Raw genomic sequence first — 19,328 nt, forward strand, 5'->3', positions numbered from 1 at the left:
GCTATGAAATATTATGGAGATCATCAGCCTCAACTGAAAGATTTAGGTTTTTTTGTCTGCGCACAGGAAATTCATTTAACATCTCTCTAATTTGTCTTCTTTGAAAGACTCTGTTAGTAAAGAATCCAATTTGTTTCAGATTCAGCTAGGTAATAATCAGAACATATTTACTTCATCCTCATACAGCAGTATGTAAAGGAGTAGCATACATGCTGAAAGTCCCTGAGATCCACCTCCCACAGAGGGAAATTACAGAAAATGAACATTTCCTGCTCTCAGACCCACGCTCTTCCACCGCGCGGACCAGCACCTCGTTTCGACCAGGATTCAGACACTTTCACTCTGGCTGAGTTGTGCCTTGCTCCTGAAATCTTTCCATCCCTCTCAAATAGGAACGGGCCATTCAGCGTGGGTCAAGACAGCCGAATCTGACCTGGAGCTAGGCACAGACCATGCCGCTGCAGACAGCGCCGTTCACAGGATGGGTGTGGAGGGGCTAACCCTGCAGTCTGCATCCGAGCAAACAAATCCCGGGCTTCACAAGGAGGTTTTTCCCCCTGGGAAGCTTTGGAGGATCGGGAGCCACACATTTTTGGGAGGGTCTGGCCTCCAGCAGCTCCCTTTGTTTTCCATAGGGGATCCCAAGTGCTGCTGCTATTTGGAAGTCTGGCCAGAAGTGCAAAAGGAGCAAAGAAAACCACCTCCAGCAAGTTGAAAATCACAATCTAAGGGACACCAGGTTGATTGAAATCCCATCCACACAGACCGGACGGAAACATCCCAGTGAAGCTGACCCTGAGCCTGTAGACCCAAGGGGGACTTCCGAATATACAGCAATCCGTATGAATGCAGCGTGACAAATGAATGCTCGATAAAACACACCTGGAGTTTGCATGGGAGCTACTTGATAATCTCCTAAAAGGATTCAGCAATATTGACAAATCCAACAGGAAATGAATGCCTGCATCCCCAGTGTGATTATAGCCCCATCTGAAATGTGGGCTGGTGACTCACTATCACTTATAAAAATACAGTGCTCCTTTTATAGCCACCTGCAAACAATATCTAAGAAACACATGGGGCTCCACGATGCTGCCCTGGTGAATATGTGTATTTTTTAATCTGCCTAGTGGAAAGCTAGTGCCGGTTCAATTTGAGTTACCGACGTGGCACCTATGCCTGGTTCATCAGCGAACTGTGGGGAAGTTATTCAGTGGATTCAGCCCCCTCTGACTAGAGAAAAACTTCAGCATGGTTCAGTCCAGCCTAACCTCCAGCTCAGACAGACATCACCCCCTCTTCTGAAGATGGGTACTTCCCCAACATACCCCCGGGAGGGCTGGGCAAGCCAGAGAGATGCCCTATTCGACTGAAGTCACAAGCGCTCAAACACACACCCTTGTAGAGAAAGAAATTTAGCCGGGTTGTTTAATTTCATGGGCTGAGAAATAGGAGAAATCAGTGTACAAAAGGCCAAGCCCCTGCTAAATCTGTCCCACTTGAGACAGGAATGTGCATGCATCCTTCAGAGTGTGGGAGACATGCCGATTCCCAGCCGAACACTTAAGAAACTGTGTTTTTATACTGGTTCGGTGTGCACAAAAAAGCATCCATCTCCCAGCTCTGGGGAGGCTCCCGGGCAGCCCGCACTTACGGGTGGTGTTGTATTTGATCCCGTTGAAGAACTCCGGGCAGGGTCTCTCCACCAGTTCCCCAGCCACGGTCTTGGGCCAGCAGGTCCCGATCTGATCCGTGGTGGCATTGCAATAGGGACCTTCGCAGGAAAAGATAAAAAGGAGAGAAGCGATTGAGCGAGCCTGAAGCGACATCACCTACATCACAAAGCAGAGTGTGATTTTAAAAACTGTTTAACCCAAAGGCTTTTCCAACCCCCCCTTCCCCCCATCCCCATCCCCTAGGCTAATGCCTCCTACCATCAAAGCCCAGGAAGGGGACAGAGGAACTCTCAAAAAAAGTATCCTGCAAATGGTCCAGCAGGCTGCAGTTAGCATCAAATTCGTCTATGATGAACTGCGATATGGTCACATCCATTATTCCCCCGGGGGCTGTGGGGAGCTGATCGGCCTTGCTCCTTCTCTGGGTTCGTTCTTTGCTTTGTTCCTCTTTGTCGGGGGTGGGGGGGAAATTAAAAAAAAAGCAATCAAAATCGGAGACGCTCTGCACTCATGTGTGAGGCTCTCTCCGTCTCGGTCTCTGTGAGCTGCCGGGTGGGTGTGTGGGCTGCAATCCTGCGTCTGTCTGTGCAGTGAAATCCTCTGAGCGCGTCTCCTTTAAAACAGCCACCCAGTAACCAATAGGATAGTGGCAAGCACAGAGTAAGGGGCTTGCCTTTCTCAGCTGGCTCCCCCCACCCCGTCTTCCTCTCACCCAGTCCAGCAGCTCTCCAAGTTCCTTTTCACATCCACAGCCCTTCGCATCCACCCTCCCCCTCCGCCGTAGATCATCAGCTGCAATTGCCTTGATCATCATCCCTGCTGCAAGACTAGTTAATGCAGATGAAAGCAAGGAGGAAAACTCCAAAGGAAAGCGCCAGGATGAATTGAAACACCTGCGCTCACCTGGAAGAAAAGCAATTCCTGCCTGGCGCTGCGGACTGGGCAAAGGGCGCACAGACTGGGATGCTCGGGGGGGCGGCATGGAGAGGCTGGGCAAAGGTTGGATTAGCTGCAGGCCTGGAGGGGCAGGAGCGAATAGCTGTTGGCAGGGGGTGGATCTGGAAGTATCGGGATGAAAAGGATCCGGAGGAGAGACCAAGAAAAGGCTGGGGAGGAGGCAGGGCCGGATGATGGCACAGGCAAACCAGGCACATGCCTAGGGTCCTAGGTGAAGAAGGGCCCAGTTGTGCTTGTTTTACATATGTTTTGAGTGAAAAAAAGTGATATAAAAATTTCATTTTCAGCTGGGGGGCCACAAGGTTGTTTGCCTAGGGCTCATCCAGCTCTGGGAGGAGGCAGACAAAAGACCAGTGAAGGCAGAGGTGCCAAAGGGCCAGAAGTTGGATCTGGGAAAGGTAGGGCCCAGAGAGGGAACACCTGGAGGACAGGGAGAAGCAGGTGGCATGGGAAATTGTGGGTGAAAGATCCACCTAAGCCTCAGGACAGGGCAGACAGCAAACATCAGAGAGATCAGGAGAGGGAGCAATGACTGGGAAGGAGGGGATGGCAGTGAGGAAGAAGGAGCAGCAACAAGCAAGGCAGGAGAGGATGAGAGGGGTCAGAGGAAGAAGGAAAAGGAAAGGTAAGGATCCAGAATGAGTCGGAGCCAGAGCACAGGGTGGTGTGAGAAAATCTGGTGAGAGGAGGACAACTTGGGAGATAAAATCCCCAGTGGAAAAGGGACAAGACAAGAAGAGCCTAGGAGGCAATTTGGAGGGACACCACCATGAAGACTGAGGCAGGAATATCAAGCCTGGACGGCTTGTTGGAAGATGCATTTTACTCCAACACAGATTACTGGCCTTTGTACAGGGTAATGCGTGAAAGTCTGCTGTCCACAATAAGCAGAGGGTCAGCATCGCTGGTCTAATGATCCCTTCTAGATTTAAACTGTATGAAGTCAGGAGAAGTCTTAGATCAGGCATTTGGGCAGGTGGGCTTGGAAGTCTAATTACCGGGACAAGGGATTCAGAGATAAGAGGCAGATTGGCACGAGACAGGCTATGTCCATGTGACATGAGAGCAGATATGAAAATGCAGCCGCCCCAGGGAAGGGCAGCACGTAGGCTATGAACACAATGTATTGCATTCAATACAATGCATTCAATACTTCAATACTGCGTTCAGTACAATGCATTGAGTACTTCAATACTACAATGCACTCAATACTTCAATATTGCATTCAGTACAATGCATTCAATATTACAAAGCATTCAATACTTCAATACTGCGTTCAGTACAATGCATTCAGTACTTCAATACTACAATGCACTCAATACTTCAATACTGCATTCAGTACAATGCATTCAATATTACAATGCATTCAATACTTCAATACTGCGTTCAGTACAATGCATTCAATACTTCAGAGTGTGCAGAGGTCCCAACTCTTCCGCTCTTGACCTGTGTTAAGACATATCAGTACCAAACCCCTCCAAAACAATACAGCATATTTCCAGTGAGACCCCCGTTCCCTTCCATCTGCCCAAACCCTCCCTCTGCTCCTGTTCAAGATTGCAGGGCTTCGTCCCCTTCGTTCTCCTTAAAGAAGTGTCACAGTCCAAGAAAGGGATGGAAATGAAAGGCAGGTGAGAAGCAAGTTGCTAGGTTATAAAGGCAATGGACTGATACAACATACTGTAAGTAAAGCCAGGCGGGAACATGTTCTCCCATCTGTTTGCAAGATTTCACAAATGTTCCCATTCTGCATCAGGATAAAAATAGGACCATTCACATTTTTGGGGGGGGAGAGAAACCAGAAACAGAGGGGAAACCCACTCTTGAAGGGAAAATACCTTGGTATTTAAAGCACTCAGTTGGGATATGGGAGAACAGGGTTAAAGTCCCTGCTGTTTCTTTCAGAGAAGGGACTTGAATCTGGTTCCTCCATAGCCCCATATGAGCAGTACCCTAAGCCCTGGGGTACTGGCTACTCTGGGGTGCATACGCACACGGCTTCTTTTTCCCTGGTTTTGATCAAAAATCCTGTCCCGCAGCTGAGTAATATTCCCTGCTAAAGTTTCACTGAAGCTAGTACCGTCCCCCAGAATGGTTTCAGTCTGAACTGGTGCTGTCCAAAGACAAATAACAGTCTCAGAAAAATTCCCAACCAGCTCTAGCCAGAATGACACTGATCTGCACATCTGGACAAGGAAGGACTTTTCCCCCTAAATCAGACTGACATGAACAGTGGGGATTTTGCCATCTTCTGAATCGTGGTACCGGGTCCTTTCTCCAGAATCTCCCAAGTGTATATTAAACAACTTCCCTAATATTGCAGTGGCCGGACATCCAGTCCTACACCCCTCATTGCAAAAGGCCAGGTTGGAGAGCCTATTGGTATCACTTGTGGAGGTGGAATGAGACCCTCATTGATGCATTGCTGGGCTTTGAGGATAAAACCCTATTGGGCATTGCTGGGTTGTCAAAGTGATTTGAGCAAGGACTGGAAATGGTTGTAAATCAGAGAGGGTTTAACTAAGTCTCTGTGCTGAATGCCATCCGCACTTTGATGCCATACTCCTGTCTCTGTAACCGCAGGCGTTGGAGCAGCATCACAGAAAATGCTATTACAATGCCCAGCCCCTCGAAAAGCAGGGCATCTCAAAGAGGACGCATTACTGATTCTTGCCCCTCAAGCAAGACATCTCTCAACCGGTTCATTTTCCCAGCTACAGTGCCTGCAGAGGAGAGCATGTGTTTCTAGGTATGAGGGGCAAGCTAGCAATTTTGCAAGGGAACAATGTCGATTAATGAATAGATTGGTGTTTGAGTCCCTCCCCCAGCATTTTCTCTGCCTTGGCTATTTATATTTAAATCTCTGTCTGTCTCTCCGGCAGTCGAACCAAAAGCCCATATCAGGGCTCTGAACACAAGGCACCTGACTCTTTGGACCAATTTTTAACTCACCAGCAACACACCATTCATCTCCCCCACCATTTTCTTCAGCTGAAACTATTTCAGAAATGCTGAAACACTTAATTCCACTACTTCCAAAATAAATGTCCCAAATTTCCACTCCGAAGCAATGTTTCACTTTGAAATCTACCTTCCTAGAAATGAAATAAAACACCCTGCTCAGCCTGAACCAAATTTTGCAGAGGGTTTATTTGATGTCAGGAACAAAATTGAAAACAAACAAAAAAAATTAAATCAACACAAAAATCATTTCTTTCCCTTGATTTTTCAGGTCAGCTGCCACCCCCCCCCCAAAAAACAAAACCCAACAAGTGTCTGCACAGCTTCCTAAGGTCCTACTGGAATTCAAACCAATAAATGGTAAGAGAAAGAGGTAAAGAAACAGCAAATTAACCATCCAGAGGTAAAGCTGGAAGAAGGTAGCCTCGATGCACAAGTCAGCACCCTGATGTGAACATCCCAAATCACTTCTAACCGGGTTTCTTATCTAAAAACTGTTTTTGGATAGCTGCCCAAGGTCCAGCCCACCATTGGGCCTGGATGACCCTGATCATTTCCATCTGACTCTTTCAGCGTCAAACACGCCTACAAGAACGCACCAAAGCAAATTCAATTACACGTCGGACTCAATTGAGTTATTTAACTGTTGTCACCAATTTAGAGGGAGCGAGAAGCTGCTGACACAGCACCGCTGCACAGTGCATCTGACACCCGCACCACGGTTATTGAGAACACACGGGTTTCTAGGAAACAGTCCTGCCCTCGTAATTATGCATCAGCCAATGCAAGTTTGCGTTGCTTGTGCCCCAAACTGGAAAAGACTATGGAGACACAACAGTTAAGGCGGTGGCTATGTGTACATGTAACAATTTAGAAAAGCAACCCGGCATACAGAAGTATGGAAGTCGAGATGAAGGGCAGGTGGATAAATAACCAGACACACTTAACTAGTCTCTTAGCTAGGAGGCGCACGTCTAAACTATAAGAATGCATATTCTAACACTAACCTTAACTTAGACCTCAGCATCATGCACCAGACTAAATGAGAACCCCTGTTGCATACTCTTGCATTTCTAATGTAACGTACAGCTCTTACACCTTCCAGCCCCTGTGGTCTACTGATTCAACCACGCAGAGTCTTTCCACTCACTCACCCACTATACCTAAATATGGCAAGATCTTACCGTTTGCCCAAAGACTGAGCTTCCAGTCCACCAAAAAGAGATCACAACATGCAACATTTTATTCTCTATACTGAGTGTGTCGACAGAGGCACTAACTGCACAGTAGACTAATTGTACTGTGCATTAGCGCATCATGGCAAAAACCATGCGAATGGGCTAATGTGCAGTAGAATTAGTCCACTATGCATTAGCGTCGCTAAAAAGGTATGCACCAGCACTGCTGCGCAGTAATGCCAGTTATTGCACATTGTTATTATAGTTACTCAACATGCAGTGCATTAATGCGCGCGGAGAAGTCAAAAAACTCTAGCTTACCCCATACGCTATCAGGCAGCAAACCCAATTTGCCCCTTCCAGCATCCAATATAAATATCTGCATATATCTTCCCTCTTTCTTCTCCCACTCAAAGACAGATACACCTGTACTCCATACACATATGTTGCCTTTCTCTCAACCCATTCACATACACAGCATAAGTGGCAAACTTGAAAGTACGTCATTCATAAAAAGACACTAGCCAGAATACTTGAATTACTAAAGACGACTTGTTCTAATGTCAGATGTTCTCAATGATTTCCAAAACTGAAATAGGTGTATTTTTAACAGAAGTTGATGAGATGCTGGAGAGGGAAGCGTTTTTTAAATGGGACTTTACAGGTTTATGAACTATGCGTGCATTTGGATGATAACCTTTGTTTGGTTGTTCTTTTCCTTCCTCTTAAACAAACTGGTTCCTTCACAAGTAACAAGGAAGATTTTTTATAAAAGGGTACAACTGGAAGTTAGGTATCTAACCCACTTTTGAAAATCTCCTCCACCGGTCCCTTCTGGTATCATGAAATGCAGAGCTAATTAGGTCTCATCTTAAAGGCAGTGGGAATACACACTGGAGTGGCAATTCATTCATAGATTGCTAGGGGCTGGAAGGGACCTTGCAGACCATCGGGTCCCGCCAATGCTAATGATAGCATCCAACTCTTTCCAAAAACTGTTATTTTACCAGCTTGCTTCTGCACTGCTGGTGGCACTGCAGATAGGAGTCCAGGATTGATCATTATTGTAGACTCAAGTGAAGGATTTGTCCTGGATTCTTGCTTCAGAACAGCCAGCAGTAAGCGCCGTGAGCTCAAAGTAATTTTCCGGTTAGACTTGATACAAAACATGAGTCCTGAACTTGAAGGCACATAGGACACCTTGATGGTAAAGCATAGGGGTGTCAATCTCATGCACTCCTTTGGCCCAGATGCAGACCACAGGGCTCCTTGCAGGCTGGATCCAGATGTGGTAGTGGGACAAGAAGCGATGACCGCAGGGGTTAGCACAGCCATCACTCATTCTCTGTCCCCCTCTGTATGCCAGACGTAGGTGGTGCTCCCTGCCCTGCTTACCCCAGCTCCTGTAGGATCCTCACGGGCTGGACAACACAGCTTGGCAGGACATAATATGACACCCCTGGTAGGATAGAAAGCACTCAGACACCACAATGAGGGGCACCACGTAGGAGTCTGCGGAGGGCAGCACACCAAGCACATCTATAATTGAAACATCAGACAACGCTTACACAGGGCCACACTCTGATACTTTTTGCAATGATGATTAGTACCATCTTCCAGAAGTCTACCCTTCGAAGTAAACAGAATGACACGTCCAATACAGTACAATCCATTTAATCCAAATCTGTTTCTTAGATTCATTCATGTGCAGGGGGAAGGCAACACATAATGTGCAGAGTTGCAAATGTTGTAATTTAAAGATAGATGGATATTAAATGTCAGTAAATACAGCTCTCTGTGTTTCAGCGGACTGGATCTTTTCTTTTTTTTTGTTAAGAAAAGACAAGTTCTTTACCATCACAACTGAAATATGACTGTAGCATGCAAGGCAAACATCAAAAGGCAGATTTGTCGTGATGACTCCACAGCTTCGCTGATGTTAGAAAATATTTACTGCGGGTGTAAAAAGATTCTAATAGCATAAATAATATATGGCTTCTAACTACATACTGATATATTTTATCCAGAGCATTAATACACTTGTCATTCTCTACAGCTATAAAAGCTATACAAGCGAATCATATGACATGAGGCAAACAATGAGACATTGCAGGAGGATTATAAGAATGCACTGAAAAAAACAACACAACCGCCCTGACACATTGGTGAAGTGCCAAGATTTTTTTTTTTAAGGATGCTTTAAATGAACATGCAAAAAAAAAAGAGAAAGAGAGAGAAAAATATGCTGTAAAAGAACAGCCAAAGCCATCCCAATTGAATGTTTATGCATTTATATAGTGGCATCAGCAAGGTAAGATCCATGTGGACCTATATAAAAAAAAGGACCCAGACCCTCAGCCAATGTAATTGTGATTTATATGAGCTGAAGTCTGCTCTGAAGTGTAAAATATATCTATGCAACAAATCAAAGAGAAGTTACAGCAAGTGATGGAGCCCAAATGGTTAGTACATGTCTTATTAGCTCTACTGCGGTTTTTTTTAGCAGTAGCAGCTTTACACCCCCTGCTCTTGTGCCCAGTGCACTGAAAATGATAGTTATGTCTCTGCAATCCAAACAGGCAAGACAGGCGTAGAATAGCGGAGGGAGCAGAGAGGTGAAATGACTTGCTCAAGGCCACACAGCCAGTCAGTGGCAGCGCTGGGAAGAGACCCAGAGCATCCCTCGTTCTCACCCACTACGCTGCCCACAGATGCATGTCACCTTGCAACCTCTCTTGTGGCAGAACTGTCCTGCCACCATCTCTATCTACGTGAGCCTGTACGTGTGCATCAGTGATGGAAACAAAACAAATTGACTGTAAAATGAAAAGTGCCCCATTGAGCTCCGAATGTGGAAATGCCGGCAACACACTGAGATGTGCTCAGAGATTCTGCTTGCTACATTTTATATAATTAAGTGTGTTTTTTAATAACAACAGATAAAAGGGGAGCACCAGATAACAGACCTATTTCCTCAGCAATAGCCAGCTGCGTATTATAAGGACTCAGGGGCAGCTGGAGGCAGCAAAGAAAATTTTTGGAGATTAAATAGGGGGAAAAAAACACACCCGCAGCTATATCAATTTTTGATAAAATAAGCTGGTTGTTCTCAATGCATCTCTCTTGCAGCTGTGTAGGAGCTGATCAGGCTGGAGGAAAAGCTGGATAAATGTAATGTATGGGGTAGACAACACCATAGAGGCGGCAGTACTGAGAACATTAACGAAGGACCTAATTACCACCCCCTGAATGGGACCAGGTAGGCAATTAAAAACAGCAGTCTAGGCAGAGTGGGAGCATGTCAAAGGGCATTTGTGGCCAAGTGTGACAGCAGTCTTTTTTCAGTCCCCAACTCTGTCTTTACAATTTTGGGGCTCACCCCTCTTGGGACAATGTATACCCAGGTTTGGGAGCATTAGTCTGTCTCCTTTGACACCAGAGACACCCAGTCCCTTAAGGCTAAGATAGCTGCTGTGCTCACTCTGGATATGTATCTTACTTAGATTAATTTAGGGTTAGGTCGATGACCTAAGTGGCAAGCTGTTCGCATATTTGGGGAGGTTAGATAGGGCAAAAAATGGCCAACTGATCTAACCTAGTTCACCCACATGTGGACCTTACACCTATATTAACCTCATTAGAGTTAGGCTGACCTTAGTGGTAATCTGTACAGAAGTTCGGGAAGGTTAGATTGGGCAAAAACTGGCTGGCCTGACTTCAGTTCAACTAGACGGTGAGCTAGTCAGACTGAGCTAACCCATGCCCAGCTTAACCCAACGTGTAGCAGCACAGCCATAGACAGATAACCCCCTGCACAACTGCTGCCCTCTCCCTCCCATTCACCCCAACTTACTTAGCTCATGTTCCCAGCATGGCTCCCAGCACCGGAGAATGTGTGCACACGTGGGACCTGATGTACAATCACCCAGCTTAAAGTGGGCCGTGTGATTGTAGGAACACATGTACATGTTTGCAGCACAGAAAACCCAGGTGCTTGCCCCAGCCCTGGGGCTGTGCTTTTCCTGCTCTCCTCTCCCACCCTGACAAGACTACCTTGATCACCCCAGATGGACAGCCATCTCCCCGCATGGACCCACCAGTCCCCCCCAAACCCACCAACACCCCCCTGCAAACCCACTAGCTCCCCCCAATCCTGCCTGCCCCTCTCCCCACCCTGACTTACTTTGGACTCCCAACACTGATGAAAATCTGTACACCCGACACGCCATCTACAATCACGTTGCTCCAAGTGGCGTGATGTAGATCAGCTTCGGGGAATGTCTGTGTGTAGTTTCTGTCTTACTACCGAGGCAAGTCTGTGGCCAACCTTTTCCTCTGCAGGTATCGGATGTGGTTTTGCTCCTTACTCCACTGCCTTCTTGTGGGTTCTTGCAGAAAGGGGAAGATCTGGACCTGAGCCATTGGCACTAGGGTGATAAAGCTTTTATAGGGAAAAGGGGGGGGTTCAAATCGGAAGCAAAATAGAGGAGATCCTCCAGGCGATGGAATCCAATCCCATGCTCTTGTAGGCAGCCACATCCTCTAATCAAGTGACCACATAATTTATCAAGCATGACGTGGGGGGGGGGAATAGGAAGGGGGGAGGCTGTGGTTTGCATCCCCGAGCCATTGCTAGGATTGCTAACCACAATCATTAACAAATAATGAGGTTTTTAAAAAATAAATGCTGGTAGATTTTTTTTTTCTCCCTCTGTTTTCTCTACCTTCCAGCTGCCCCGGGGTCATGTTTGCAAGCTTTCTCTTGCCTGTCATGAGGGCTAGAAGTTGGCTTGTTTCATAACGAATGCCAAGGGTCTCATGCAATCTCTTGATTCAAGCAGCTGAGACTTTTTAAAAGGCATTAAAAAATCACGACGCTTGTGATAAAAATCACAAGAGCGGAGAACACTGAATGTGGAGCAGTCTAATTTATCTCAGAGAAGTGACAAAAAAGGTCAGTGGAAAATATCTTTGTGAGTCAAAGGTAACAATTATCTTCCACCGGAATGGCTTAACGGTATCTAGAGTAGGGATATGTTCCATTAAAAGCAAGGAAAACCTGCTATCCATTTGAATATTGTCTACCGCTAATTATAAATGGTGAGGTTTTCTGAAATATTTCTCAGATGCACACATGCTCTGAATCAAGCATATACCATTTATAGTCTAGGAGATACAAAATGAACCTGCTGGCATTATCTCACCGTGTTTTTTTATACACTATGTAGAAAAGAAAACACACTATAAGACTTTAGATAATTAAAGGGGGCTCATCTTACAGTCATATACTGGAAAAGCTCTTCTTGTCTGATGTTACCATAACAGGCTATTAAAAAGGGAAAAGAGTAAAAGTCCAACTCCCTTATCACTATTATTTTTCTGCATTTCTCCAAGCCGAGACAATGAAAACCAGTGATGGCAATTTCCTTTGCATTCACTGTCAGCTTCCCTTTCAGGTTCTTCGATATTAGTTCAACTGAGCATTGAAGTTCATGTCTAAAGTTAAGCCGGTGTATAAGTTCCCCTGACTTCAAAACTTAAGCTATGGGGAGCAGCTAAATTGTGGGCCTGAGTGCTGCAGGGTTTGGGTTGAAAATACACACAACATTTGCTGGAAAACAGTGGTTTTAATTGGACTTAAATTGCTCTTCCAGTAAGCTATCTAGAGCCTTCAATTTCTAAATGTACATTTGGAGCCAGCTACAAATTGACTGAGTTCCTTTAATGAATGTAAAACAAAACAAAACGGATCATTACCGAACAGTAAACAGCTTAATGCTTCATTGCATTTCTATAACTCAGAGCCTACAATTTTATTTAGTGCTTAGGCCTGGAGGGCCAGACCCACACCCAACACACCAACCAAGTACAACAGTCTCCTTACCTGGGGAGGGAGAATGAAGTACAAAAGAATCTGCCAGAGTCACGGCTGAATGCTGACCACAGAAAATCACTGAATCACAGAAATGAGGGTTGAAGGGACCTCAGGAGGTCACATCTAGTCCAATCCCCTGCTCAAAGTAGGACCAGCCCCAACACGATCATCCCCAAGCAGGGCTCTGTAGAGCTGAGCATTAAAAACCTCCAAGGATGAAGATTGCACCAGCTCTCTGGGTAACCTGTCCCAGTGCTTCACCACTCTCCAAGTGAGCAAGACTTTCCTAATATCCAACCTCAACTTCCCTTGCTGCAGCTTGAACCCATTGCTCCTTGTCCTGTCATCTGCCCCTACTGAGAACAGTTCAGCTCCATCCTCTTTGCAACCCCCTGCAGGAAGTTGAAGGCTGCTATTAAGTCCCTTCTCAGTCCTCTCTTCTACATATGAAACTGTGGCATTGATGCCTGCACAGTTGGATGGGTAAAAAATTGACTGATGGGGCGCACCCAGAGAGTAGTGGTGGATGGGTGGTACTCAACCTGGCGAGATGTGAGCAGTGGGGTACCCTGGGGCTTGGTCCTCGGGCCTGCACTGTTTAACATCCTCATCAGTGACTTGGATAAGGGGGTGGAAAGCACGCTGTCCAAGTTTTCTGATGACACTAAGATGTGGGGCGAGGTGGACACACTTGAAGGGAGAGAGAGGCTGCAACTAGATTCAGACAGACTACAAAAGTGGGCAGACGAGAATAGGATGGGGTTCAACATAGACAAGTGCAGGGTGCTGCACCTTGGGAGAAGGAATCCACGGCACACATACAGGCTGGGGAGTTCCCCTCTTGAAAGCACAGAGGCAGAAAGGGATCTCGGAGTCATTATTGACTCCAAGATGAACATGAGCTGCCAATGCCAGACCGCAGCCAGCAAGGCCAGCCCTACCTTGTCATGCATCCAAAGGTGCATCTCAAGCTGGTCCACAGAGGTGATTCTCCCCTTCTATGTGACTTTGATTAGGCCGCAGTTGGAGTACTGTGTCCAGTACTGAGTGCCGCACTTCAAAGGGATGTGGCCAGCCTGGAGAGGGTTCAGAGGAGGCCACCCACTTGGTGAGAGGGCAGCAGGACAGGCCCTATGAGGAGAGACTGAGGGACCTGAACCTGTTCAGCCTCAGCAAGAGGAGGCTGAGAGGGTTCCTGGTGGCTGCCTACAAGCTCATCAGGGGGAATCAACAGCAAATAGGCAGAGCCCTTTTCTCCCCAGCACCACCTGGGGTGACGAGGAACAATGGTCATAAGCTGATGGAGAATAGGTTTAGGTTGGAGATCAGAAGGCAATATTTTACAGTTAGGGTGGCCAAAATGTGGAACCAACTTCCCAGGGAAGTGGTCCTCGCCCCTACCTTGGGCAAATTCAAGAGGAGGTTGGACAATCACCTGCCTGGGGTCTTGTGAACCCGGCATTCATTCCTGCCTGCGGCAGGGGGTCAGGATAGATGATCTGTTCAGGTCCCTCCTTACCTTAGCTACTATGAAACTATGAATAAGCCCAGTTCCCTCAGCCTCTTCTCAGAAATCATGTGCACCAGCCCTCTAACCATTTTTGCTGTCCTCTGCTGGACTCTCTCCAATTTTTCCACATCTTTTCTGTAGTGGGGGGCCCAAAACTAGACACAGTACTCCAGATGTGGCCTCACCTGTGCTGTGTAGAAGGAAAGAATCACTTTCCTCTATCTGCTGGCAATGCTTTTAGTAATGCATCCTAGGATGCCATTAGCCTTCTTGGCAACAAGAGCACACTGCTGACTCATATCCAGCATTTGTCCACTGTCACCCCCAGGTCCTTTTCTGCAGAGCTGCTGCTTAGCTGGCTGGTCCCAAGCCTGTACGGGTGCATGGGATTCTTCTGTGCTTGGTTCAGGACTTTGCATTTGTCTTTGTTGAACCTCATGAGACTCATTTTGGCCCAACCCTCCAATTTGTCTAGGTCACTCTGAATCCTAGCCATACCCTCTAGTGTATCTACTACTCCCCCCAGCTTGGTGTCATTTGTGAACCTGCTGAGGGTGCACTGAATCCCGTCTTTCAGACTGGTAATGAAGCTATTGAACAAAACCAAGCCCAGGACCAAGCCCTGGCACACTCCACTTGATACCAGCTGCCACCAAGACCTCAAGCCATTGATGACCACTACCCATTGAGCCCGATGATCCAGTCAGTTTTCTACCCACCTTCCAGTCCGTTCATCCAACCCATACGTCCTATGCTTGCTTGCAAGAATGCTGTGGGAGACCAAATGGTCAAGGTATGCCACATCCACTTGTCTCCCCACACCCAAAGAGCCAGTCATCTCATCGGAGAAGGCAATCAGTTTGGTCAGGCATGACTTGCCTTTGGTGAATCCCTGCTGACTGTTCCTGATCACTTTCTTTTCCTCCAAGTGCTCAGAAATGGATTCCTTGAGGATCTGCTCCATGATTTTTCCAGGGACTGAGGTACAGCTGACCGGTCTGTAGCTCCCTCTATCCTCCTTCTTCCCTTTCTGAAAGGTGGGCATTATATTTGCCCTTTTCCAATCATCTGGGACCTCCCCTAATTGCTATGAGTTTTCAAAGATGATGGCCAGCAGTTCTGCAATCACATCAGCCAACTCCCTCAGCACCCTCAGGTGCATCCTGTCCGGCTCCATGGACTTGTACACGTCCAGCTTTGCTAAATAGCCCCTAACCTGTTCTTTCATCACTAAGGGCTGCTACCATCCTCCCTAAACTGTGCTGCCCTGTGCAGCAGTCTGGGAGCTGACCTTGCCTGCAAAGACCGAGGTAACAGAGGCACCCTCTCTGTGGCTGGAAGACAGAAGGCTTCAGTAGCCATTATGGTGTCCTTATGCTAAAATCCTGGCACAGAAATTAGCATCCCCGCCTAAGACACACATACCAATTTTGAAGGGATGATTGTTGGGGGAAAAGTGCACATGCTATGTAAGTAAATACAGTGAATCAGCTTAGATCCATTAGTTCCAATGTAAACCAATGGAGCGATGTTCTCACGCTCCATTGCTTTATTCTGGAACCAGTGTAAACCAGCTGAGGATCAGTCCTGGAGTACTCAAATTGAAGACAGCCAGGGAGGAAATAATATCAAAGATGGCATTCAGCAGAAGACAATAAAGATGAATGAAAGTGAAGTATGAGTTATTAAAAAAACAGATAATACTGCCTGTAGATATTAATAATAGGTGGTACAAACAATTTTCTAATCCTGGAGACTAACACTTGCAGCTCATTTGACTGCCTGTTTCACACACTATTTATTAACCCCATAATGAATAGGTTAATGTCCTTCTGTATTTGGCTAGCTATTTGCCTAATTAAAAAAATACACAGTGGGCACATCTGCATGTAAAATTAGTAATCCTGAATAACCTCCGGTGCAGTTTGCACCAGAGCTCATTGCTCCCAGGTGCAGCCTTTACACATGCACCCAGGACCAAAGCATGTTGAGCCAGGGCAGTGCACCTCCAGCTGGCAGGGGACCTGGGGGTCAGCCTGCCAACCCCGGGCTGCTCCACCCTGGCTCAATGTGCTGCGAAGGGGCTGGCTGGAGCATGAAGGTGCTACAGTGCAGGGATCTGCTACAGGACTACAGTAGTAAAAACTTCCCCCCAGGATGGGACTTGTGTCAGGCAGTACTGTCCTACGGCAGAATTAATTAGTTTAATCTGGCCTAACAGTGCTGCATGTGTAAATGGTGATGCTTTACTGTGGAGCTAATTAGTCAACTCTGCAGTAAAGTTCGTGTGTAGATGCCCTCAGAGTTTTAGTTAAATGTGGAGTGTTCTGTTTCCAACAGTTTGCAATTTAATCCTCTCTCATCCTTAACTGCCAACTTGACTTATAATTTCATTGCTAGAAGGAGACTGCTGATATTAAGGATCCTTTAAACTCCCAATCTCTTCATTAAGATGTTCAGAATCTCCTTCAGAAACAGCTGAAATAGCTTTTATGACATAGCTAACTCGAAACTTCCCTGAGCAGCTATATGTGTGTGTGGATAGATTTCTCTCGTCCTGAAAATATCCCCGTTGTCAGCCCTTCTTCCCTTCCAACAGCTAATATATTTATCAGGATCAGCATTTACAGACCAGGTTACTGTAGCATAACTGTGTTCTGCTACAAGTGGGTTTTTTTGGCATAGCGATGTCCTTTTCTGCAATCTGTTTAAAGAAGAATTAACTGCTGTTGACAAAGTGATTTATCCGCAGCTATGAATGTCTGTATGCTCAGGAATACTCAACTCCAAGAATGAACATGTTCTCGTCACTTAAATTGCTTGTGTAAAAGTACTAAGTAGAACTATTTTATCAAGTATTCTTTCCTTCCACGCTTGCAAATAATCCATCCTCGACAGAAATAATGAAAAAATACACACACAGCATTCATCTAGCAATAGAGATGCAATTTATATGAAGTACTCTGGAATTCTCTTGGAACAAAGGCAGAAAGATATAAAAGAAATAAATCACTCTTAATTGGACTGGAAGTCTCTCATTCTGAAATAAAACATATACTTTTCCCAGTATAACACATCATTGTTTGGCTTGACAGGTAGAAATTTGGTTTTCTTATGCTGGCCGCTGGAGATCTCCCGTAATTTTCCATTAATGAAAAAGAAACATATTGGAAATGATGCTGAGGGGAAGCAGGGTGGGGGGAATGCTACCTGCACCATAAAGCCCGTGAAGCCCAGTTGGAGCATTTCCCATCTCATACATATGCACAAGATCTGCATACGTGCAATGGCAATTTTACTGCACTTGGTGTTTCTACAGCAAGAACAGCAGTAGGAGCAGCAAGGCGATGTTTAGCTGAACAGGGACTGTCTTCTTAAATAAAAGACTATTGCATAGGGCCCAATTCAGATTATCTTTATGGACACCAGATTATCAGAAAAGCAATTCAAATCAAGGGGGTTAGTCCCCGAGATTCCTTAGGAAGTCAATGGCGAGAGTCAGGCACCTCTGAAAGGGGATCCAGAGCACCCAGGTACTGAGCAGGGAGGCGCTTAGTGCCAGCCTAGCACAGGGGTGCGTCTGAACCCCTGCCCCAGAGTTTAACTACTGAGTCAGGCTGTACATGAGACCCACTGAGCCCAATGGGCAGGCACCTAATTGACTGGCTGTGCCTGCCTTCTGCGCTCTAGCCTAGTGTTGACAACACTGACCCAGGATGTGACAAACTGAGGTGCTAAGCTCCTCGTCTACCCACCACTGCTACTTCCCAGAAGTGTGCCCTAGCCACTAGGCCACAGTGGTCCCAGTGGGCAGCACCCACCGGGTACAGAAATCATGCTCTCACTGTGAGTCTGCTGTGGGCAACTGTGGTTTTCAGGCCTTAGGCAGAGCCCAGGCTCCTGCGGAGGTCCAATCTGCAATATGATGCATTTAAGGAGAAGCGAGGTGCCTAGCACCTCAAACTAGTTTCACTTCTGTGCATGTGCAGGTGCCTAAGCCTATGTACTAAGGGGGCTTTGCAGGATCAAATGGAGGCACCTACATTTAGTGAGTATCTAAGGGAAATCCCAATGCATTCCTCATCCAGGGCCCCACCACCGGCTGATTCATTTGTTTCTGGTTTAGTTTGATGGCCTGCGCTCTTCCACCCTTATTTCTTGAATGATGTCCCTAAACTGAAGGAGTTAACAGAGGGCTTCTCTTTTCCCTCCCAAGACAAACCCATAGCCATCCTGCTGGGGAATTTGCTCACAAACCAGTTTCAGTATGAAACTGGATTTACTGAAAAGTGATTTTTTTTCCTTTATACAAATGGATCAGTTTTGATGAAAGGAGTCACAGGTCCAGGGTGGTATTTCTAGTCCAAGCAAGAGGCAGCCAGACTTCCCCAGCCAGGGTAACAGCACGTGGGATGTGGGAAACACAGCTCCAAGTCTCTGCTCATCACAATGGGGTAACTCAGTTGGATTCACTTCCATGTATAACGGAATAAATCCAAAGGAAATCAAGTGAAGTGCCTACAGCAAAGCCTTCTTCCCACTACATTGCAGGGGGCAGCTTTGAATAGACCATCCTGGGCATGAAATCTCCCTCCTAGTGCTTCCAGAATACCCTGATAGGGGCAACAGCAAAGCAATTAGAGAATCTGGATTTGCTTATTCTCCATGACAGCCGCTTCCTTCCTTGAATAGGGAGACAGACTATAATACAGCTTGGATTCACTCAGGGTCACTTTAATTACTTGTTAATTATTTTTATAATTTTAAAGTCACATGGGAAGAGGAGTGTTGCCAGGTGACAGAGGAATGTGATTGAGAGAAGGGGGATTAAAGGTACTCGGTTTATAATGTGGACCAGGATTGCATGTCAATTGTCGTACATTTAGAATAAACACAGCAGTATACTACAGAAATGAAATAAGATGCTGCTAATCAAACATTTCTGCTACTGAGCCGCTTATTTGACAGACCTCCCAATCAGTGGCATATTAGTTTTAATGCTATTTATTGCTCATATTTGACCCATATTTTTCTTTGCTTTTTCTGCTTTTTATTCGGTTACTCACGATGGTTTATATTTTGATTTTAGTAAGAGCCTGGATTTTAGTAGTAGCAGCAGCAGGAGCAACACTAACTTCTTTTTTTTTCTCTAAACTGTTTTTTTTTTGTGA

The 19,328-nt window shown here is 46.1% G+C and overlaps 1 protein-coding gene across 2 annotated transcripts in view; it reads right to left on the reverse strand.

Moving 5' to 3' along the window:
- The window catches only part of CRHR2 (corticotropin releasing hormone receptor 2), a 239,659-nt gene that overhangs the window by 169,616 nt on the left and 50,715 nt on the right, over positions 1 to 19,328 (reverse strand). Inside the window, exons 1-2 of one of the 2 annotated variants that reach the window (XM_014608972.3) lie at positions 1,935 to 2,247; positions 1,655 to 1,774 (exon numbers count right to left, since the gene is read on the reverse strand). In XM_014608972.3, the coding sequence (XP_014464458.2) occupies positions 1,655 to 1,774; positions 1,935 to 2,052 (238 nt within the window). In that variant the 5' untranslated portion in view covers positions 2,053 to 2,247. Of the gene's footprint in view, positions 1 to 1,654; positions 1,775 to 1,934; positions 2,248 to 19,328 lie in introns of those variants that run through there. The other variant, XM_059729225.1, reaches the window with a different exon arrangement.

The sequence above is a fragment of the Alligator mississippiensis genome, chromosome 5, assembly GCF_030867095.1.
Source record: "Alligator mississippiensis isolate rAllMis1 chromosome 5, rAllMis1, whole genome shotgun sequence".
Classification (NCBI taxonomy): Eukaryota; Metazoa; Chordata; order Crocodylia; family Alligatoridae; genus Alligator; species Alligator mississippiensis.